The sequence below is a fragment of the Perissodus microlepis genome, chromosome 14, assembly GCF_051167445.1.
Source record: "Perissodus microlepis isolate ML-2025 ecotype Zambia chromosome 14, ASM5116744v1, whole genome shotgun sequence".
Taxonomy (NCBI): Eukaryota; Metazoa; Chordata; class Actinopteri; order Cichliformes; family Cichlidae; genus Perissodus; species Perissodus microlepis.
In genome coordinates this window covers 1,517,460-1,541,023 of record NC_140474.1, presented here as the reverse complement: position 1 = coordinate 1,541,023, position 23,564 = coordinate 1,517,460, and the positions used below count along the sequence as shown (strand labels likewise).

The 23,564-nt window shown below is 45.3% G+C and overlaps 1 protein-coding gene across 1 annotated transcript; it reads left to right on the top strand.

Annotated features, from left to right (window-relative positions):
* Positions 1-5,175: 5,175 nt before the first annotated feature.
* On the top strand, positions 5,176-18,756 carry LOC146372810 (P2Y purinoceptor 14-like). The gene is made up of 3 exons (XM_084951527.1): positions 5,176-11,841; positions 11,943-12,202; positions 14,226-18,756. The coding sequence occupies exons 1-3, from the start codon at positions 11,374-11,376 to the stop codon at positions 14,929-14,931; spliced, it is 1,434 nt and encodes a 477-aa protein (XP_084807653.1). The 5' UTR covers positions 5,176-11,373; the 3' UTR covers positions 14,932-18,756.
* Positions 18,757-23,564: the final 4,808 nt, after the last annotated feature.

Genomic DNA, 23,564 nt, shown 5'->3' with positions numbered 1-23,564 from the left:
CCCTGTGACCAGCAGGGGGCGCTGATGACATTCCCAGTAAAGGTACTGTTAAATCACACATGGCCAGTCTGAATCACAGCCCTGCTGAGCAGAAACACAGAATTCCGGACATTTAACTCACATGTACACGTCTATCTTTTAATAATGATAATTTTTTAAAAATAAAAGCATTTTAAAACAGAAATGGAGCCTCATCCATCGCCTGCTTTAAATAAACAGAGGACAGTTCATCACTTATTTACACAGGAAGCAGAAATAAAGTTAAACACAGTGAACATGTAGCTGTTTGTCTCATAAAGTGGTCATGTCTCACTTTACTTATGAAAGTTGCAACATATTTGCAAGCACTGAGTGAGCACGATGGATGCAAATGGACATTTTTCCCTCCATGTTACTCAGCTGGGTGGTGCCAGAGGGAGGGAGGCGACGCTGGGCTTCAGCTGTTTCTGTCATCTTTTGGTGTGTGTGTGTGTGAGCACGCAGATAAGCATTGATCATGAACAGAGACAGATGTGATAAAGCGATGACAGCAGCAGACGTGCAGGATAAACTTGGACAGTGTGCAGTGACGGGAGTTCAGGTTAAGCTCATGATGCTCGTTAGTATCATTTGAGGAATTCCTCCTTCCTGTACAGCAGCCATCAGCATATAACCTCGAGCAGCAGCATTTCCAAAATCATCACATCAGAACTGTTTGCAGTGAGTATCTCACACCAGAGAGACACAGGGAGAGGGAGGGGGAGCCGGGACCAGGCAGGGGTCATGACTTCATCTGAAAGTCAAACATCTACCTCCCTGTCTGCCGTTACTGAATCCTCCCACAGATTCCAGCTCAGTGCTGTGCTTCGTCAGAGAATCAAAGAGCGATTGTGTGCGTGCAAAATCAAAAGAGAAACCAAACGCTCCATTAGCCAGCCAGCATGACAGAGAGGAGAAGAGCCCGTGAAAGGTTTCAGCAGGGCTGCCCGACCTGCTCAGGTGAGCTGCATCCTTAATCACCGGGTCAGCTCCACCCACCGATTACTTGGAAGAGATGGAGAGATAAGGTGAACGCTGAGAGCAAGGCCAGACCTGTCGCTGTCACCGCACAGGTGAAGAGATCACAGCCAGCCGATGATGGAAAATCTACCTTTAATAATCAGAGTTATCTTAAAGTGAGCCTTTTCTCCGCTGCACCTCTACAACCGATCTTAGGCTGCCTCCACATGCACCCACCGAGTCCTGAGTCCTGCTGCTCGGCTCAGTCTGGGAGAATCCCCGTAGAAAGATTTCTTCATGATCGTTATTCCAAAAACATGTCCTGACAGTTTGCCCTCCAGAGCAGAGACACCAGCCTGAGGCAGTTTGAATATTTCCCTCTGTGCTGCGCAGCGATCAGGCTGATAGGGTAATAGTCAGGCTGTCCCATCTGTGAACGGAAGACGTGATCTATTTAAAACTCTTTCCTCTCTTCTTTGGAAAAGAGAAAAAAAATCAGCATCTTTTAATCTGAAACCAGGCATTCATTGTGGCAGCAAGGTGGAGGTGATGGTGGGAACAGGTTATTATACCCATAAGCACTTCTCAGTAACCTGGTCTTCCCCCTCGTCTGTTTGATGGTATCAAACCTATCACTATTCAATTCAGTTTTATTTATACACCGCCAAATCACAACAACAGTTTCATTAATGCCTTTAAATTGTAAGTTAAAGACCCTATATTAGTACAAATACAGAGAACACTTCAACAATCATATGACCCCCTATGAGCAAGCACTTTGGCGACAGTGGGAAGGAAAAACTCCCTTTAAACAGGAAGAAACCTCTGGCAGAACCAGGCTCAGGGAGGGGCGGGGCCATCTGCTGTGATTGGTTGGGGTGAGAGAAGGAAGACAGGATAAAGACATGCTGTGGAAGAGAGACAGAGATTAATAATAACTAATGATAACACAATGCAGAGAGGTGTAGAAAAACGAAGTGAATAAACAAGAAACACTCAGTGCATCATGGGAATCTCCTATAGGTCAGGCAGCCTAGACCTACTGCAGCGTAACTAAAGGGGGGATTCAGCGTCACTCTGAGACAGGATGTTTCTAACTTTAGAGATGTTGCACAAATGGAAGAAAGCAGTCTTACATATTTGTTTAATATGTGCGTTGAAGGACATGTCCTGGTCAAAAATGACTCCAAGGTTCCTCACAGCGTTACTGGAGGCCAAGGTAATGCCATCCAGAGTATGAATCTGGTTAGATACCATATTTCTAAGATTTTCAGGGCCGAGTACAATAACCTCAGTTTTATCTGAATTAAGAAGCAGAAAGTTAGCGGCCATCCAGGTCTTTATGTCTTTAAGACATTCCTGCAGTTTAACTCATTGGTGTGTGTTATCTGGCTTCATGGACAGATAGAGCTGGGTGTCATCTGCATAGCAGTGTAAATGTATGCTATGTCTTCTAATGATGCTGCCTAAGGGAAGCATGTATAATGTAAACAGAATTGGTCCTAGCACTGAACCCTGTGGAACTCCATAATTAACCTCAGTGTGTGAAGAGGACTCTCCATTTACATGCACAAATTGGAGTCTATTAGATAGATATGATACAAACCACTGCAGTGCAGTACCTGTAATACCTACAGCATGTTCTAATCGCTCTAATAGGATATTATGGTCAACAGTATCGAACGCTGCACTGAGGTCTAGCAGGACAAGCACAGAGATGAGTCCACTGTCAGAGGCCATAAGAAGATCATTTGTAACCTTCACTAAAGCTGTTTCTGTGCTGTGATGAGCTCTGAAACCTGACTGAAACTCTTCAAATAAACCATTCCTCTGCAGGTGATCTGTTAGCTGTTTGACAACTACTCTTTCAAGGATGTTTGATATGAAAGGAAGGTTGGAGATTGGCCTATAATTAGCTAAGACTGCTGGGTCTAGAGATGCTTTTTGAGTAAAGGTTTAAAGCTGTGACCCTAAAAGGCCTGTAGACCATAACAGCAAACATAGAGTTGTTCTTATTTTCTTCAATCAGTGATGAATAGTAAGATGTTCTGGCTTTGCGGAGGGCTTTCTTATAAAGCAGCAAACTATTTCTCCAGGCTAAATGATGATCCTCTAAATTTGTGACACGCCATTTCCTCTCCAGCTTACGAGTCATCTGCTTTAGGGTACGTGTTTGAGAATTATACCACGGAGTCAGGTACTTCTGATTTGAGACCTTAGTTTTCACAGGAGCTACAGTATCCAGAGTCGTACGTAGTGAGGAGGTAAATGTTATCAGGAAATGATCAGACAGGAGAGGGTTTTCAGGAAACACTGTTAAATGTTCAGTTTCTTTGCCATATGTTAAAACAAGATCTAGATCAGGGGTCCCCAACTCCAGGCCTCGAGGGTCGGTGTCCTGCAGGTTTTAGATCTCTGGGTCAGCACACCTGAATCACATGATTAGTTCATTACCAGGCCTCTGGAGAACTTCAGGACATGTTGAGGTCATTTAGCCATTTAAATCAGCTGTGTTGGATCAAGGACACATCTAAAACCTGCAGGACACCGGCCCTCGAGGCCTGGAGTTCGACACCTGTGATCTAGAGTGTGATTAAAGTGGTGGGTGGGTTCTTTTACATTTTGACAGAAGCCAATTGAGTCTAATAACAGATTAAATGCCATGTTGAGGCTGTCATTTTTAGCATCTACATGGATGTTAAAATCACCCACGATAATTATTTTATCGGAGCTCAGAACTAAATCAGATAAAAAGTCTGAGAAATCAGAGAGAAACTCTGTGTAAGGCCCAGGTGGACGATAGATGATAACAAGTAAGACTGGTTTCTGAGTTTCACAGCTGTGGTGGACGAGGCTAAGCATCAGGCTTTCAAATGAATTAAAAGTCTGTCTGGGTCTTTGGTTGATTAATAGGCTGGTGTGGGAGATTGCTGCCAATCACTTCAGTTTGGTCCAAAATCTGTGCCAAAGTGAGGCTAAACTGGACCAACGAACTGGAAACAACGAAAAAAACAACAAAAAATCCCCACACAGAGCCCTGGAGTCAGCCTGGGAATACAAACAGAGGGCCGGTGTGGCCACGGTGGCAAGTCATCTCAGATGCTCCAAAACAGGATGTGAAACCATCCCAAAGTTCCACACCAGTCTGAGGGAATCTGAAAACAGGATAAAGCAGATAAGAGTCCAAAACAGCTGTGAAATCTGAACCCTGATTCAGTCTGTAATTAGATACAGAGAGAAAACACTGAGTCCAGTAAGCTGCTGCAAAAGCAGATGTAAACTCTGGACTCGCACCAGCCTTCAGCACTTCCTAATAGAATTTAAAACCAGAAATCTGATCTACACTCTGTGGTTTCACTGTCCTGCATTAGTGTCTGTTTGCACAGCTCGTATGTCTCACAGGGAGGAGCATTATGGGTATTCAGCCATCAAGTTCATTTCCTAATCAGATCCTCCTGGGCTAAAGGGCCAACAGCAGCATAGCAACACCATCAGTCTGGAATCTGCAGCAGGTTCTCCAGGAAGCTCCAAGACTTGAAACCAAACCCTAATCCTTTAAAACAGGTGAATGCATTGCATGACGCAGCGCTGTGTGTTAAAAACACAGCTCGCGCTCACTCTGCTGCTAAAAACCAGAAACCTTCAACAAGCAGCGACATGTCGCTTCCTCTGACACATGTGCTGGACCCAGAACCGGCTTTGAATAACTGACAGGCACTCCCAGCTCACACTAAACACTCGTGTAAGTCGAATAGAAACACAATTAAGTTTGCTGATTGAAAATAAGAAAACACGAACACTAACTGTGAGTCACGGGACATTTACGAGTCGACTCTGATCTGTGTTGCACTCAAAGCCGTGAAGCTTGCTGGTTAACCTTTAGCTGCTTTTACCTGCTGGTTCTGGGTTGTGTGTCTGACTGAGTCTGTTTCCAGCAGCTGTTGTTTTCAGAGAAACAATGTCGCACACAACAGACCCGCTCAGAGCAAAGCTCTTTCAAATAAAGTTCTCTGGAAAAATGAAAACTTCCTGGTAAAAATAGGTGTGTGTTTTTGACTTGCAAATGAGGAACGGTGCTGCATGCAGGACGTCAGCACAGCCGCAACCACCAGCTTCCTCCACCGCCCTCCCTCTCTCTGTGTGGCCTGGCCTTCCTCATATAAACTGTGCAGAAGGAAGTCATAAAGGGTTTCTCACAGATTCTCCGTGAAGACGCGCAGACGGGACAGTGTTGCAGGTAAGCCTGCTGTTTCTACCCCACCTCACCGATATGCTTACAGGTCACATGTCTGGCCTTTAAACGCTATGATTAGCAGCTATATTTACACAGAACCACTGACACCGCCGCTGTTGGTATTAGTGTGTCTGCTCACAGATCTGAAAGTGTGAAAACAGTGAAAAAAGGAAAATGTTTTCTGGTTTCGGGATGAGAATGTAGCGATGGGAGCTTCTCTTCCTGTGGTTTCACGGCTCGCAGCGCGCACAAGCTTGTGTCTCACAGGTGGCATCTTTAATGTAGTTGAGTGGTTCCTGGCCTGTCGACTCAGCGCTGCAGGCTGCACGGAGGTGCAAACATCCAAACATCTGCTTTCCTCTGCTGTCCATCATTAATGAGAACCATGGATGTGAGCGTTTTAGCTGCGAGGTAACTGATTGGTTATTGGCTGCGTTTGTGTGCTGTCGCCTCACAGTAAGAAGGTGTTCCTGTGTAGGTGGTCCCTCCGTGGCTGTGAGGGTCCCATCAGGGCTCTCTGGCGCCCCCCTCCCCGGTCTGGAGACACGTGCTGGAGTAAGTGGATGCGAGGCATCACGCCGTCTGGATGTGATTTATACCCTACACGCTGTTTGCTCACTGAAAGCTTCTAATGTGGCGGACTGCACCGCAGCTCTTCGATGATGAGGCCAGTTGATGTGAATTTGTGGCAGACTGACGCAACGCTCTTTTTACCGGTCACCACAGCAACCCTCGACCTCCTCCCATCGTCCGCTCGTCGGGCCTGATCTGCATTTCGGCGCCGAGTGTGGCCGACATCACGGCTGCCGTTTCTACTCGTGCTGGTGTTTAATGTGCAACAAAAACATGAACCGCTGGGACGTCTTGTACTTGGTTATTTTAGTGGTCAAACATTTGTCCCTCAGGTTTTTCCACTTTGTTGTTTTTCCCTCACGTCCATACCGACAGTCTGATCTCGCTCTGGGAATGAGCTGACGTCCTTATACTGATGCTGTGATGAGTATTTCTAATATTGAGGCCATGATTGTTGACCTCTCACTGATACATTTGAAATCTGTGGTTGAAAAAGTAGCTGGAAATGCAGCCAAGTGTGGATGGTCTGCGGGCTGCATCGACCCAACGCGTACCTACGTCTCTCGTGAGGTGCAGACGGATTCACGCAGGTACGGCGTAGATTCCTGCTGAAGCACAAATCCTCACTGTCGACCACACACAGACACCACAGTGATGTTTGAGGACAGGTTTAGTTGTCAGTGACATGTCAGTGAGTCTTCTGGGAGATATTACCGGTGGCGACGCAGCGTTGTGACTAGGGCTGCCACAATTAGTCGACTAGTCACGATTACGTCGACTATCAAAATCGTCGACGACTGATTTAATAGTCGGCGCGTCGTTTGAAGCTTTGTAAGATCCCCAAAGACGCAGGAATAAGTAGTAGGATTTAAGAGTGTAATAACAGACTGAAACAGAAGATGGCAGCACTGCATGTACAAGGATGCCAGCTGCCGTTAAACCCCGAAGAAGAAGAAGCTGTGTCCCAGAATTCACAGCGCGGCCCGGCGCATTTTCCAACAATGGCGGCAGCTAGTTAGTTTTAATATTACTCTTATTATTCTTTCTGGGTCACAAAATAAACGTTTAACATATTTATTGGCGAGAATGTAGCTGTGTAAACCTCAAATATCTGCTCAGTTTATCAAGACACCACATATTTTCAAAAGCGCTCCGACGTTTTCGGAGACGTCTGTTACCCACTAGCTCGATAGCGAGCCGGGGGCAAGGCTAACTAGACCCGGTGAGAACACCTGACTCCCGGCAAATCGTTTTCAAACCCACCGCCGTCTTTCGCTACTCAGCTTAAACATATATAAGTCACTTAGATAACTTAAAAATGTTATTGTTTGGCTTTTTTTAGTATTTTATTTGTTCCTGAGTAAATCGGTTTGGCTGAGATTAAAGTTATAGTTTTTACACAGCTGAATAAACATCAAGCAGACAGCTGATTATCAGAAGTGTGAGATGCTCGAGAATTTACTCCGGTGTCCTGTTATATTTTAGATAGCAAGGAGTTTATTAAACTTCACCGAAACAATCTCCAAATTTCATTAAAATTTAACAAACTATCATCTTGTCTTTATTTTTAGTTAGCACAGACCTTAAACACTTAAAGCTGTAAGCTAATGATAGTTATATAAGAGCAGATGCTGCTGGTGCAATAAGCTGTATGTTTTACGTCCAATGGATGATGATCTGATTAGTCGACTAATCGCAAAAATAATCGGTGACTAGTCGACTATCAGAATAATCGTTTGTGGCAGCCCTAGTTGTGACGAGGCTTCACCAGAGAAAATAGACCCTCTCTGCGTGTGAAACTTTGCTGCTGATGTGTCACATCTGGAAACAGTTTTTAAACAATGTTTTCTTTGCCAATAAAAAGATTCTCATGAAGTTTCGATAAGCGGTGGCTGCTGTTTCTCTGTAGCTGGGTCGCACTGCGGTAACTAAGCCGCTGTGACCACAAGCTGCAGCTTCGCGGTGCTGATGTAACAGAGCAGAGAGAGCACTGAGCTGATTGGTCAGGAGAGAAACACCAGAGCTGGAAATATCTGCAGTCACAATCACAAACAGATCGAGGTTTCATTTACTTTAAAGCCACTGTGTGTTCAAATACAAACCTTAGTGTGGAGGGACAAACAGGGCGAGTTCTGCATGTTTGCCAACAGCTGCGTCACATGACCACACATACCTGAACTGGAAACACCTGTAAGGAAAACAACAGCCCTAACCCTGCAGATGATCGCGTCTGCTGTTTCAGCCTCAGTTTAAAAGTCCTGCAGGGTCACCTGTGCGATTAGAAACAGAAAACGGCGTCGACCTGTCACACAGACACGAGCGTTTCGGCCCTCAGGGCCACGCACAGGAACAAAATCCCTCGTTTAACAGAGCAGTGAAGTCAGAGCGATAAACAGGCCGACAGCACGAACCCCACATCGACATCCGTGAGGCCAACGCCTCGGTCAGAGCGTAGACTGCAGGCTGAATTCTTCAAATGGAAACGTATCGACTTACATACACTCGCTGAACATTTTCCTAAAAAACCCACTGTGGAAAAAAAGATTGTGGACAGCGAGCGATGAAACTGATAACTTTGAGAGCAGCGTGCAGACGTTTGTCTGAGGTCAAACTCGCTTATTTCCCTGTTTCCGCTGTACTCAGTATGGGCTTTTGATTTGCTGCCAAATGCAGTGACCTGATTGGTCAGATGTGTTTGTTCGTCTCTGAAGAATCAAGTTTGGTTTCACGTTCCTCCTGCAAAATTGCACAGTCGGTGTGAACGGCCACATCAACAACAGCTGAGCGTGAACAATATTTTTAAGGCGTGAAACATCAGCTCAGATTTCGAGTGTGTGAAGGTCTGCAGAGTTTAAGAGGGGGTGTGGGCCCGCCGGTCCTCTCAGTCACACGGGTGAAACCTCAGCATCAGCTGATTTTATATTAGCTGCTCAGAGAGGGAGGGAGACCTCTGTGGAGAAATCAATCATCCCTTCTTCTAGAATAATAATAATGATAATAATGATAATAATGATGATGATGATACGCGGCTGCCTGTTGCCGTGGTGTTTGCTCTGCAGCCCTCACAGGTTCATATCAGACTTGTGTGTCGTGGTCCTGAGTGTTCTGACTCAGTGTTTGTGGTTCGTGGTTCATTTATTTTCTCTTTTATTCTTTTTCATGGTTTTGGTTCTGCTTGTGTTACAGTCTCAGTTTCTGTTTGTCTTCCCCGTGTCCCTCGTAGAGTGCCTCTGTCTCCTCAGACAGTCGTGTCTCTATGTCTCAGCTCTCGTCTGTGTCTTTGATAGTCCTGTGTTTCCTGTTTTACTTTGAAAGTCTCATGTCAGTGTATCTAGTTTTGCTTCCCCTCGTCTTATTATGTGTGATTAGTCCCAGCTGTGCTTCCCTCCTGTTTCCGGTTCCTGCTCCGTTGTGTATTTCAGCGCTGTGTTCTCCTTTGTCGTGTCGTACGTCTCCTGTGTGTTTCCTCCATGGTCCTCGTTTCCTGTGGCCTTGGTTTACCAGCTTCTAGTTGTTATGCTTTGTTTCTTGTTTCCTGTATTTGAGTTTTTCACAGCGCAGTGAAAGCTGCCTCCTTCAGCTCCTCTGTGTCCTGTGAGTCCTGCATTTGGGTCCACTCTCCTGCCTGCCACACAGCAAACGTGACTGTGTGTGGTTTAGGATTCAGAGCCGTGGTGAAGGCCAGTAGAAGCAGGCAGAGCAGGACTTCCTCTGGCCTCATGGCGGCCCCCGGGCTTTACCCTGACATATGTTGGTCCTGGTTTATCGGGCCGGGGCTTTGCAGACGTAGCGACCTGTAAGGACAGAAGATGGAACGTGTGGAGGAGGAGGCCTTGGCTACGATGCTGTCAGTGATCGGGGTCAGGCTATGAAGATGAGCCGGCTTCTGTTTAGGTTCACGAAACTTCCCACACCTGCCCGTCATCGTGTGAATGCAGTGATCTTTCCGCTGCAGTAACAACAACATCATTAAAAAAGTGGAACACATGAAACAAACACTGTGCAATAAAAGCACAGATGGGTGCTGATCTGAGGTCAGATAAGCTCATGATAGTAAGTAGGGTAACACAGTCTAGCAGGATCCTTCCTGCGTCTCTGACCTGTGAAGAGACGGGCCGATGAAAAGATAAGAGCGATCGGTTCTGTGAGGTCACATATCGTCGTATCGATGAGGAGATCAGACCGACAGCCCCCCTCCTCCTCCGGGAGGAAAGTCTGAGCTGTGATTGTCAGGAGGAGACGCGCTGCTCTGTGAGAGGCACAGGTGATTTAATGATCATCATCACGCCACATGTTTCTGACTTTGACAGCGACAAGTGCAGTAACGCAGCTGCTGCTGTCAGCTGTCCTGTTTGCTGCACAGCTACGAGGCCGTGTTTGCAGCGCAGAAAAACTGCAGTGACAGACCATTGTGTCACTGTACAGGTGTGTGGAAACCGACACACCTTCAGGTGGTGAGGAACACCAAACGTGAATCTGTTGCTCGCAGCTCAGGAAGCTCCAGGTGCGTCAGGTGTACAACGCAACCGCCAACACATCTCACAGAAGAGATGAAATTACACCGAAGGAAACAAATCTGTGGTTCTGGAAACACGTCCACTCTGTGTTTACCACACAGGTTATGACACACATCAATGATATTTACAAGATTTTCTAAAGTGAGTTTCATTTGCTGATGATGTGAATGTTTTGGGCTGTGGTGAGAATCTGACCCGGACCACAGGATTTAAAAATGGTTTGATATAAATAAACATGATAAGGTAAAAAAATCAGATTCACGTCACATTAATCATGTTCTAAATAAAATCCCCTCAGTGACCTTTTAGAGGTGAAAAGAGCGTCGCTGATGTGCGACGCAGGAGTTTACGCGGGACATTAAACTAAAGACGTGCGGCGTCCAGACGACCACAGCACGTTTCTCCACATCCACACAGCGCGTGGCGTAGAGTCGCCGCCCCAGACGGCATCATAGCATCATTCTTTCTAATCACAGGCGCCGTCGAGTGATGTCATCACTATTGAGCACAAACAATAAGACCTGGTGTCAAATATTAACGTAATTATCTGCAAATGTTAGAAAAAAGCGTGTGCGGGCACGTTAATAAAGCTCATCCTAAATATGGAATTAAAACAATGTTAGAATAGAATAGAATAGAATAGAATGATCCTTTAATTGGGGGGAAATGTGGGTGTCACAGCAGCCAGAAAGACACATATACAAACAAACAGTACACAAGACACAGTTTTTACATATTTACATGGAGGACGATGGTTACCAAAAACAGAGTCCTGCACCGTTATTAAATAAAATAAAATAAAATACAGTTAAGAGGCAAACCCTGGTTGTAGTGTGAATCGGTTGATAAAATAGTGCAAGTTGCAGCGCAGATGTAAACATCTGTGTTTGTTGGTACAGTCTGACGGCTGCAGGGAGGAAGGAGCTGCGCGTTAATCAGTCCGAGCTGTCCTGTGTGAATATGGTTTAAATGATGGAATATCATTAAAGCAGGTCAGCTTCTCCTCACCTGTTCAGCATGTATATAGTTTGATTTTCTCTTTGTATCAGTTTGCTGTTCACGGTGTGATTTATGTTCACATGTTTGAATCTGGTCTGGTTGGAGGTCCGTATTAGAAAAATCCCAGTTACCGTTTCCTCTGCATCAGCGTTGTTGCTGTTTTTAAATGTCCCGTTTCTTTGGCCGTCTGTGATGTTCGCCGCCTTTCACCACAAGTTTTTGTTTTGTTTATTACTAAAGGCTTCCTCTTATTTAGCATCACATTTGTTGAGGTGGCGTGAGAGCAGCGGCCTCCTGAAAAAGGCACGATTGGTAACCATGTGTTGTACCACTTCCCTTTTAGCCTTCAGCAGTTCCCGTGGTGACTGTCTCTGTTTTAACTGCCGTCTAACCCGGGTTGGTCTTCCCAGACCCGGAAACATGGCAGCTTCGACCTTCGACCCCTCCGGAAACAACAACAGTAACTCCAGCTGTTATGAAGACATCCAGGACACTTCAGCCCACATCTTCTTCATGGTGATCTACACGCTGGTGTTTCTAGTGAGTCGCTGTCCTCTCTGTCTTCATGATGTGGCAGGAAATAAATATTAAACTTTGACTAAATGATGCAAACCTCCTTCCTGTCCCTCCCGTGTCTGCAGGTCGGTTTGTTCCTCAACGGTTTCACCCTGAACGTTTACTTCTTCAGGGGTCAGCGGCACGTGTCCAGCGTCACCCTCTTCCTGAAGAACCTGGCAGCGGCCGACTTCCTCATCAGCCTCTGCCTCCCTTTGCGAATTATGAAGTACGCCAACATTAAGTCTGAGATCATCCGCAAGGTCTACTGCAACTTCGGCGCCTCCGCCTTCTACCTGAACATGTACGCCAGCATCATGTTCATGGGCTTCATCGCTGCTAACAGGTGGGAACGTAATCAGGACACTCCAGTGATCCGACAAAGAACTGCACGGCAAACATGCAAAAGCAGGGAAAAAACAGGCGTTAGAGAGAAGAGAGGACTTTAAATAATCAGATGAGGCCCAGCAGGGAACAGAGGACAGGTGGAGACAATCTCAAAGGACAGAAAGAAAACTACAACAGAAGAATAAACTCAATAGCAGAAAGACAAATAAGACTGAGACCTGCAGGGAACAGAGAGGGAACGAAAACAGACGCCAAAACTCAAAAAACCCCAACAATCCAAAACACAGCTGAGCGAGGTGACGACGCCGAGGCTGTAACACGTTTGTGTCTGCTGTAAACATTTTCAGCGCACCAACAGCGGATGGGATGTGGGTTCTTATCTTGTGGTAGATGATTGTCATCACTCTGTGTCAACTTAAATTTCAAGGAAATCGAACGCGGTTACGTTTGTCTGGCTGTTATTCGGGTCATGGCACCGAGCTGAGCGCCAGCTGCATACGCGACAGACTTTTTTTGTAAAAACCATAAACAGTCCACGATGTGCAGGCGCGCCGCGGCGATTAGTGCCATCGCCCGATAACTAGGTCACAGCAGCATGAGTAGGGTTCAAATCCAGTGTGGCGTTTGCGCGTTACCTCTCCAGGTACCCCTGAGTCCAAAAATACAACCCTAACCTGATCCTGGGCGGGGCGGTGCTCACCAGGTGGATGGTAAGACTTTGTAACATCCACCAGGTGAGCAGTGAATCACTTAGGAGGGCTACCAAGTATTTTATGAACTTACGTGGCTACAGTTCATCTGGCTTCTCAGCTAAACAGGAGAAAATTACAGGTACAGATGTAGACACGAGCCTGATCCTAGCAGCTGTCAGTTCACCTGAGGGCGGTGAGTGTGACGCTGCGTGTTGTCTCTGCAGCTGCACAAAGGTATCAGCAGGATACTGTCATACGTGTTTAAAAAGCAAAGGATGTGGTCTCGATGCTACTTCTGCCTCCGTGGTCAGAGCTGAAGCAGCGGAATGAAATCAACAGCGGAGTTCATCACAGACTCAGCACATTTGCACATATTACACAAACACGCACACATCAAGAGGGTCATTTAAGAAGTGAAACACCACCATCGGTGCATTTGCATTTAACATTTGTGTACGGTCGACTTTGCTTAAACCACTGTGGTTACCGTATTTTTCGGACCATAAGGTGCACAGGATTATAAGGCGCATTCAGCGAAACAAAACAGTCAGATAAGTCAAACTTTACTCAACTCATTCTTCGTGCTTCCTCCACTTCCTCCAGGCTCCTGCCTATGATAGCCGTAATGCTCCAACAATCCAGCGGTGCGGCTTCGTAGCTTACCAAAGTCGTACTGAAACATCTTTGACAGATGTTTGAGCGCCGTGTAGCACATAAAATCTGTTCGAGGTCAGTAAGCACAACCAGAATTCATACATAAGGCACACTGTCAATTTTTGAGAAAATTAAAGGATTTTAAGCGCGCCTTATAGTCCGAAAAATACGGTAGATCACGTGCTCACACCCTACCTGACCTGATTATTTGTAGCAGACTCAGTGAACCCATACAGCGCTGTATCCGTGTCACAGTGAGTTTAATAAGAGGCGTCTCCAGATCACACAGATCTGGATCTGGCAACAGTGTGAGTCCAAACAACTGTGGACATGAAGTAGTTTTCAAAATTTGGGGGAACAGACTAGAATCTAGTTATCAGTCTACTTTGAAATTTCAATCATCAGCCATGTCCCTGTGAATAAAGGGTTTACTGTCTTCATTGAAATGCTCCCTCTCCTCCTGCCTTCCTGAAGAGGAAGTCTTTGTGCGTAAAGCTTATAGGTTAAAGCTTTTCTTTGGGCATAATCATCCAACAGGCAGCGGCTGCAGACACGGTGGAAAGTGCAGGCTGGGAGAACATGCATCCACACTGGATGAACATGCTTAATCTTTGGTTTTCAGGAGGTGAAAGAGTTGGTTTGACTCACACACTGATAGCTCTCTCCTCCCTGCAGGTACCTGAAGATCGTCCACCCTTTGGGAAATCACATGCTGCAGACAGTACGAGGTGCAAAGATAACATCCATCCTAACCTGGGTCTTCCTCATCACTGTGACGAGCTCCTACATCCTGGTCTCTCTTATAACAGAAAAGTCGGTATATGAAACACTAACAAAAGTGAGCTGTGATGAGATGCACAGTAAAGAGCTCAACGTGCTTTACAAAATCATCCACGTCTTCTCGGCCACCATCTTTGTAACCGTCCTCGTCTGCCTGGTTTTCTTCTACTACAAAACCTCTCGCAAGCTTTCAGTGGCACAGGAGAAGCAGCCTGCGTCTATCGGGTCCAAGAAGCTCGCCAGATCACGCAGAAACATGTTGGTGCTGGTCAGCGTCTTCTGCGTCTGCTTTGTCCCCTACCACCTGGTTCGTCTTCCTTACGCCTACACATCCAAGACCAACAACTGTTCGTGGAGCCAGGTCTTCTTCTACGTGAAGGAAATGGCGGTCTTTGTGTCAGTTCTCAACGTTTGCCTGGACCCGCTCATCTACTTCATCTTCTGCAAGGCCTTCCGGGCCAGGTTGAGCCTCAGGAATGCGCTAGCCACTACAGAGGTGTCAACGGTCGCAGCGAACGCAGACAGGAGGAGCAGCGATACGCAGAGCTCCATCAAAAGGAAGCTATCGCTCACCCCAACGACAAGGACCAGCGTGCTGTAGCTTTAAGCTAGCACACGAACAACTGTGATGAATGTGAGCTTTAAAAACTGCAACTATGTGCCAAAGCTGCCTGCTGGGACCGGCTGTTTCAGGACACGGGGTGGTACCACGTCGGGCTTTTCAGAGACCTGCACTGAAACGTTTCTGTTTGCTATCAAAGGCCTAAATATTAAGAAAAGTCATGTCAGTACACTGAAGTATTTTTTAATAGATGAGGAATTTCATCACTTAGCAACTATTTATCGTCTATCTTCTTTAACTCTGTGACTATAAATGATCCCTGATGGCCAGCTAAACTACAAGCCAACACATCTCAGAGGTTTTGACATTTTATGACCTCCTCCTGCACTGATGTACCTTTAAAACGTCCAAACTAGCCTCTTCTCAAACTCATTTACAGGAAGCAGTCCGATTTGGTCTCAGGTGAACTGGACCTGTAAAACCACTGCGTAAAAACCCATGTGTTTAAAAAACTGTAAATATGTACATTATGTTATTGTTCACCTGAACCAGAGCCACAATTTGTATGTAAACTGCTTTGGATATAAATAAATCGAATACATTTATCACACTGAAATAAGGTTTTGTTCCCAAGCATTAAACATTTCACTCGCTGGCCCCTCATTTGAGGTTTGACAGCGTTTTAGGGGGGCACATAAACGAGATCAAACAGCTTGCAGAATTGGGGGAACCTATATATGTGAGAACCGGAGCGTGTTTGGAGGCGTGGTCCTGCTCCTGAAATTCAGATACTTCACAAGTCTCTCCAAAAAGTGAGTTTCAGGCAGGCGCCAGCTTTCATATAACTCACTGATAAGACCACAGACGCAGGCAGAGCAACAATGACTCACTGCATCGAGAGGGGTTTTTCTACAAACATCTTTGGAAAGCCTCGGCCTCTTTATCAGGAGGAAAAGGTTTGAATTTTAACTTGCAAATGAACAAATATAGCACTTCAACACACGCACAGGCTTTTTCTGCAACTCTTCTTCCTCCCACGCCCTTCCTCCATGTGTCATCACACCTTTCTGACATAAGCCTGGGCCAAAGGACATCACAGTCACTGCACACCTACCACACCAACAGTACTATGCAGAGCTGTTATATTTCTGTGCTACAAATACTGTAAATAACTCCTGTGTGCACTGAGATATGAGCTACTGTAAATGACAGATTAGTATTCTCCTAAAAGGTGTGAATTAAAAAGTCTGTTTTCTTAAGTGAAAATGATCAATACAACAATGAAAACAAGATTAATTATGAGTTTAAGTGTATTCAAAGTGCAGACAGATGATCTGTTTCACTCTTCTTGCTTGGTGTTCGCTCGCTCTGCTGTACTACAACAACAACAACAACAACAACAAACTTTATTTATAGAGCACATTTAAAAACCAGCGGTATACCAAAGTGCTTAACATAAGAGACAGAGAAGTAACACGAGTATTATAAGGCTTTAGCAAAGTATCAAATATACTCACAGGTCAATGCCACAGTATCACTTTCTGTTCCAACACACGGCGGCGTTTTTGTGTAGCTTATCTGTGTAGCCAATTTCATAAAAAAAGTTATAGATAACTTCTTACTTCATAGAGTCGTCTTCACGTGCGTCATCCAAAGCACGCTCTCTGTGCACGGAGGAAACCTGGTCTTGTTAGGAGAGACGGCATCCATCCCACTTGGGATGGAGCAGCTCTCATTTCTAGGAATATGGACAAACTTATTAAACCCCCCAAAATATGACTATCCAGAGTTGGGACCAGGAAGCAGAGTTGCAGTCTTACACGCCTCTCTGCAGCTTCTCTCCTCCTGCTACCCCCAAAAACCCATCTCCATAGAGACTGTGTCAGCTTCCAAAAAGACAAAAAACAAACTAAAAACCAGCAACAAACAACTTAAACATAAAAAAAGAAAGAACAATACAGTATCCACATCTGAACCAAAGAGTAAAACAGTGAAATGTGGATTATTAACTTCAATAATTAGTTCCTCCAAACCATCAACGTGTCTTTTAGACCCCATTCCTACAAAACTGCTCAAAGAAGTCCTGCCATTGATTAATTCTTCGATCTTAAATATGATCAACCTATCTCTAATAATCAGCTATGTACCACAGGCCTTCAAGCTGGCTGTAGTTAAACCTTTACTCAAAAAGCATCTCTAGACCCAGCAGTCTTAGCTAATTATAGGCCAATCTCCAACCTTCCTTTCATATCAAACATCCTTGAAAGAGTAGTTGTCAAACAGCTAACAGATCATCTGCAGAGGAATGGTTTATTTGAAGAGTTTCAGTCAGGTTTCAGAGCTCATCACAGCACAGAAACAGCTTTAGTGAAGGTTACAAATGATCTTCTTATGGCCTCTGACAGTGGACTCATCTCTGTGCTCGTCCTGCTAGACCTCAGTGCAGCGTTCGATACTGTCGACCATAATATCCTATTAGAGCGATTAGAACATGCTGTAGGTATTACAGGTACTGCACTGCAGTGGTTTGTATCATATCTATCTAATAGACTCCAGTTTGTGCATGTAAATGGAGAGTCCTCTTCACACACTGAGGTTAATTATGGAGTTCCACAGGGTTCAGTGCTAGGACCAATTCTGTTTACATTATACATGCTTCCCTTAGGCAGCATCATTAGAAGACATAGCATACATTTACACTGCTATGCAGATGACACCCAGCTCTATCTGTCCATGAAGCCAGATAACACACACCAATGAGTTAAACTGCAGGAATGTCTTAAAGACATAAAGACCTGGATGGCCGCTAACTTTCTGCTTCTTAATTCAGATCAAACTGAGGTTATTGTACTCGGCCCTGAAAATCTTAGAAATATGGTATCTAAGCAGATTCATACTCTGGATGGCATTACCTTGGCCTCCAGTAACGCTGTGAGGAACCTTGGAGTCATTTTTGACCAGGACATGTCCTTCAACGCACATATTGAACACATATGTAAGACTGCTTTCTTCCATTTGTGCAACATCTCTAAAGTTAGAAACATCCTGTCTCAGAGTGTCACGGTCCTGGGTTGGACCGACCCAGCATTTTGAGTTCCTTATGTTTTGGTTTATTTTTGAATGATGGATTGTTCTTTATGTTTCTCTGGTGCTTTGTTGATTTTTATTATGAGTCGGTGTTTCAGTTATGCTGGCATGTTTCTGCATTATGATTAAGGTTCGGGTTGTATTTGGTTATTATTGCCGGTTCAGTTCAGCGTCTTGTCTGTCTCACTCTGTCGAGTCCGTGTCCTAGTAAAGTGTGTCTTGTTTCCTGTTTTACTCTGAAGGTTCATGTTCCTGTCTTATGTCAGTGTTTCTAGCTTTGTTCCCCCCGTCTCATTAGGTCTTATTCCTCCCAGCTGTGTTCCCCTTCTGTCTCTAATTCCTTGATGACTTCCTCAGTGTATTTAAGCCCAGTGTTTCTTCGTATCAGTGTTGTGTTGTACCCTCACGTTATCTGTGTGTTCTGGCTGTCTGCTTAGTTTATTTTTGTATCCTCAGATTAGTTTCTGTTCTGTTTCTCCAGCAATAAAGCTGTGTATTCTGAGTTCACGTCTGCCTCCGAGTCCTGCATTTTGGGTCCTATCTCCCTGCCTGCCCACACACAGTCATGACAGAACGACGCGACCGTAACCTGGACCCAGCGGGCTCGTCCCGGGAGTGTGATCTCTCCCGCATTCAATGTTTGGTTAAGCGGATTTCCCACACAATGGACGCTAAGGTGATGGCGGTTGGGATTAACGCTATCAAAGCGATCCTGGAGGGGAATTCTCATCTGCGTCAGCTCGGAGAATATATGGGCCTGATGGACCAGTTGCATGAAGCTCATGAGGTGTTACAAGCACGGGAGCTTGCAGCCGCGGCGGCCGCATCATAAGGAGCTCGCCGCGGAATCGTCCGCTGCACAGCAGCAATCGCCGCGGGGGAGAGGTGTTTCCGCACCGCGGCCACAGAGTTCCACTACTTGCCGCAAAGGGCTTGATTCACCTGCCTCCTGCTTGGCGGCGGTGTGGTCGGAGGATGAGGACAAGGACTTCTTTTCTCCATCGTCACCAGTTTCTCCTGTCGCCAGGAGGAAGCGGCGCCACCGCCGTCATTCCTCACTACAACCGGAGCCCAGTCACTCGTCAGAACAGCAGGCAATGGTGAGTGATGTGGGCTGCACCCCTATTGCTTCACCTGCGAATTGTAATGGCGACTGTTTTCCTCTCATGGCTGAGAGTAGTGAGGTGAAGGGGGTTTGTTCTATGGACGTGCACCCCGGCCCTGAAGAAAGAAAAGACTCTCTGACTGATTATGATGATGTTTTTCCGCTAAAGAGTCAGAATGTATGGACGAACCTCTGATGGTGCACCCTCTGTTGGAGCCTGCTAAGAACTGTTTAGTCGATACAGAATTAACCTCGGGCAGTTTGAATTCAGTTTTGTCCTGCACTGCTGAATCTGTTAATAATGCTGTGGGTTCGCAATCTAAGAATAGAGAGGGAGACTTAACGGGCTGTTTTTGCCCTGCTCTCTTTGAGCAGAGAAGCCTAAGCAGGACTGTTTCTTCTGAACTCGTTCCGCTAGTAAAACCGAGCCCTAGAGGCTCAGGGGAGCCTATACCACCCCCTGCATCACGTTCACTACTAACACCTCTCCAACCGTCAGCTCATTCAGCAGCCCAGGTAGCTAGTCCGTTACCTATAGCTCAATCATCTGCTCCATTATCAGTTTCATTCTCGCCACAACCGTCACTTCAGCCTTTTGTAACCCAGTCGCCTGCTGAGCAGTCCTCTTTTCTCACTCGTGTGAAACAGAAAGACGCACCCAATAAGACTGTTTTCGTTTCTCAAAAGCTGACCCGATTAGAGACAGTTACTCTCTCCAGGGCCTCCCCGGAGTCTGCGTTTCAACCCGCAGTCGACTCTGGACCCCTGGAGGCTAAGAAGTCAGCCGAGGACTGCACCCAACTGTTGCTGTCTGAGCCAAACCTAGGTGTTACTCTGCTCCAGTCAGCATCAACCAACCAGCATCAATCCAGCACCTGCTGGTTCTGCCCTGTGTGTTCCAGGGGCCCCTGTGCCCACTGGTCCTGTGACTGGCCCTGCTGGAGGGTCCGAGGAGCCTTTCCAGCCATTACAATCGCCTGCAGCGCCACCACCTACGGCTTCCACACTGTTGCCTACCGTGTCTTTAATTCAATTTCAGCTTCAGTCTATTTGTTTCAATAGCACTAAATCACAATAACAGCTGCCTTGCAGTGCTCTCTATACACAGGATAAAGTAAAACAACTGTGATGACCTGAGTGATAAGATCAGCGAACTCTGCAGCTCTATGAAAACACCCCAGCACCATCCTTCTGTCCGGGTTTTCATCTATCATGATTGGCTTATTTATAAAACTGATTGCTCATAGGTATGAATGTGAGTGTGAACGGTTGTCTGTGGTAGATTGGCGACCTGTGGTAGCTCCACCCCCCGTGACCCTGATAAGGATAAGCAGGAGAGGATGGGCAAAGCTTTTAATTATATCTGGGCAGCTGTGGCTACAACTGTAGCTGCCTCCACCAGTGTGTGAATGTGAGAGTGAGTGAATAGTGGCATTGTAAAGCGCTTTATAAATGCAATCCATTATTATTATCTCATTATGATTAACAGAAAAAAGGGCGGGAAATAACACACACTGACCTTGTCTGTTGAAATGAAATACATGACAGCTGTGGTGCTTCACAAGGTTAGAAATCATGACTAAAGCCAGACTAGTCTGAGGACACAGCAGAGAGGAGATTCAACTAACCTGCTGGTTAAGATAACTCATTCACCAAACTGCAGTTTTCTCATGGTGCAATAACATCTGTGATCTAAAACAGTTGTGTTTTTGTGTTTCTGCAGCTATTCCAGCACAGCTCATCAGATGATTTAGGACATAGGTGTCAAACTCTGGCCCGCAGCCTAATTACATTTGGCCCGTGAAGCCATACCAAATTACTATCAGAGCTGGCCTACTGGTATTATACAGCTAATATATATATTGTTTAGTATTAAGCTTTGCTTGTTCCATATTCAGTTTTTCAGCAAAACGTGTTTGAGTCCATAAGAAAAGATTCATTCTTATATCTGGAGGAATAAATATATTTCAATAAATATTAATGTTAGCCCGCGACTTTGTTCCAGTTTTGAATTTTGGCCCACTGTGTATTTGAGTTTGACACCCCTGATTTAGGATATTACCAAAAGTATTCACTCGTCTGCCTTCACACACACACACGACCCTGAGTGACGTCGGCCCAGCCTTTGCAGCTTTAACAGCTTCAGCTCTTCTGGGAAGGCTTTCCACAAAGGCTCGGGTGTTTCTGGGCAGTGTTGGTCAAGTTACTTGAAAAAAGTAATCAGTAACTAATTACTGATTACTTCCCCAAAAAAGTAATCCCGTTACTTTACTGATTACTTATTTTCAAAAGTAATTAATTACTTAGTTACTTTTTAAAAACACGATTTACAACCTGAATAGGTGATAAAGTGATAGATCTTTCAGCCCAATTCTACTTTTTCTGCATAATCCATCATACAAAATGTAATCAGATGGAAAAGTCTCTTTTTAAAACTTGTTTCATTAGTTTTAACCTTTTAACTTTATGCATCAAGCAAACATTTAATTATCTGCACCATTCTCTGACTGGAAGAAATTAGTTTAACATTTAAACCTATTTTCTGCACATTCCAGCACATAAAATATTTTTTTGTGTTTACACTCAGTCTTTCAAATAGATGCAAGTAAAACACAGCAGAAAATAAATAAAATCAAAGACTAGCGGTCCTGTTGCTCTATTTTCACCTGTAAAGCAGGAGTGGCGTAGGCGGAGGTTTGCCCTGGTGCAGGTGTGCCGCAGCGGTCAGTGGAAGAATCCGCGAGTTTCTCTGTGAGTTTCCCATCACGTCGTAGCTACTCGGTGCTTGCTCAGAAGTTTAGGGGTTTTTTTCGGTGTAAAAAGAAGTTTTCTTCCCACGCACAACGGACACTAATGTTTTTGTCACTTTTTATGGAATCAAACTCAAAGTAAGGTCAGTACTTCCACGCTTTAAACGCTGCACGCTCATACTCTCTCCTGCACTCATATATGATCCATTGTTGATCTGCACACAGCTGTTGTCACGAACGTTGCACTTGCTTACGTCACTGTCATGAGACACTCTCGCAAAAAAATCACGGTTTTAGTAACGCAGTAACGCAGCGTTCCTACGGGAAAGTAACGGTAATCTAATTAACGTTTTTGCAATAGTAATCCCTTACTTTACTCGTTACTTGAAAAAAGTAATCGGAATACAGTAACGCGTTACAAGTAACGCGTTACTGCCCATCTCTTAGTAGGCAGTAGGCGGCACTTCACCTGCCACCTACTGGCCATCACCAGTAGGCGGCAGGTGAAGTGTCTTGTTCAAGGACACAACCAAGACAGACAGAGCTGCAACCTTCCGGTTACGAGATGAGCTTCCCGGTATTATCTTACTTATTTTTCATTTCTTTGTATTTTTTGTATTTTCCTTCTGATATCTGTACCTGAGCTGACATAACACAAACATTTTCCCGTCGTGGGATCAATAAAGTCTTATCTTAACAGCTGACTGTGGAATATTTAGCAGTAGTCTCCTATCACAGTAACATGCTGGAGTTCACTGAGCTCCTGAGAGCGATTCACAGATGTTTGTAGAAGCAGTCTGCAGGTGCTGGTTTTATACACCTGTGGACATGGAAGAGACTGGAACACCTGAACTCAGTGATTTGAATACTTTTGTTGTCATCTGGCTGTTGTTGTTGTTGTCATCTCAGAGGTGTTAAAGAAGTGGATTTATAGGTGAAATGATGTGAGGGGAGTTTGGTGGGACTTTTCTCACTAAAGGGAAGTGACAGTGTTTCATTTCCTCTTCTGGTAACCTCCACCACACGACTGACAGGCTGAAAGCTGCAGCATTAGACAGCATAATGGGGAAGTTTGGCTCTTTCTATATTGTAAATCCCCAAATGAACAGAGCTCAAAAGGACAAAGATGCTGGAAGCACAGATGCATCATAACTTCTGAGAGTTCAGGAACTTAACAGTGAAAATCTTCAAACTTTCTCCAGTTTGTCCGACCTCGACATCGATGTTTGGATCACAGTTACATCAGACAGCGCTCAAAGGCATCTCAAATGCTTGCTATGATATTTTTATTGACCACTTTCACAGCAGTAATGAAAAAAGAACTTTAAAACAATGAGCTTGCAGGTTTTACTTTGCTTCATCTCTGAAATCTTTCTCTGCTTTTTGGACACATTCAGGATCATCATCATCACTTTGGTCGTGCGGGGAAAGAGTCACCTTTCACACCTTTCACAGTGAGCAGAGCGTCACTCCACCTTCTGCCTCTGTTCACCCCCTCGTGCATGGAGGTGAACGCCAACAACCTTACCAACTGTGAGCTAACGGGCACAGAACAGCCTGGTGAGACACGACAGGCAGAATATTACAGCTAACATGTACGACAGCGGTGCCCAGCAAAGGGAACGAAGCTTCTCTGTCAGTGATGGGGGGGTAAAAACGGCTGAAATCGCAGCACGTCATGTTTAACCCAGCCGGGGACTGAGGCTCTACTTAAGGGTCTACATAATCTT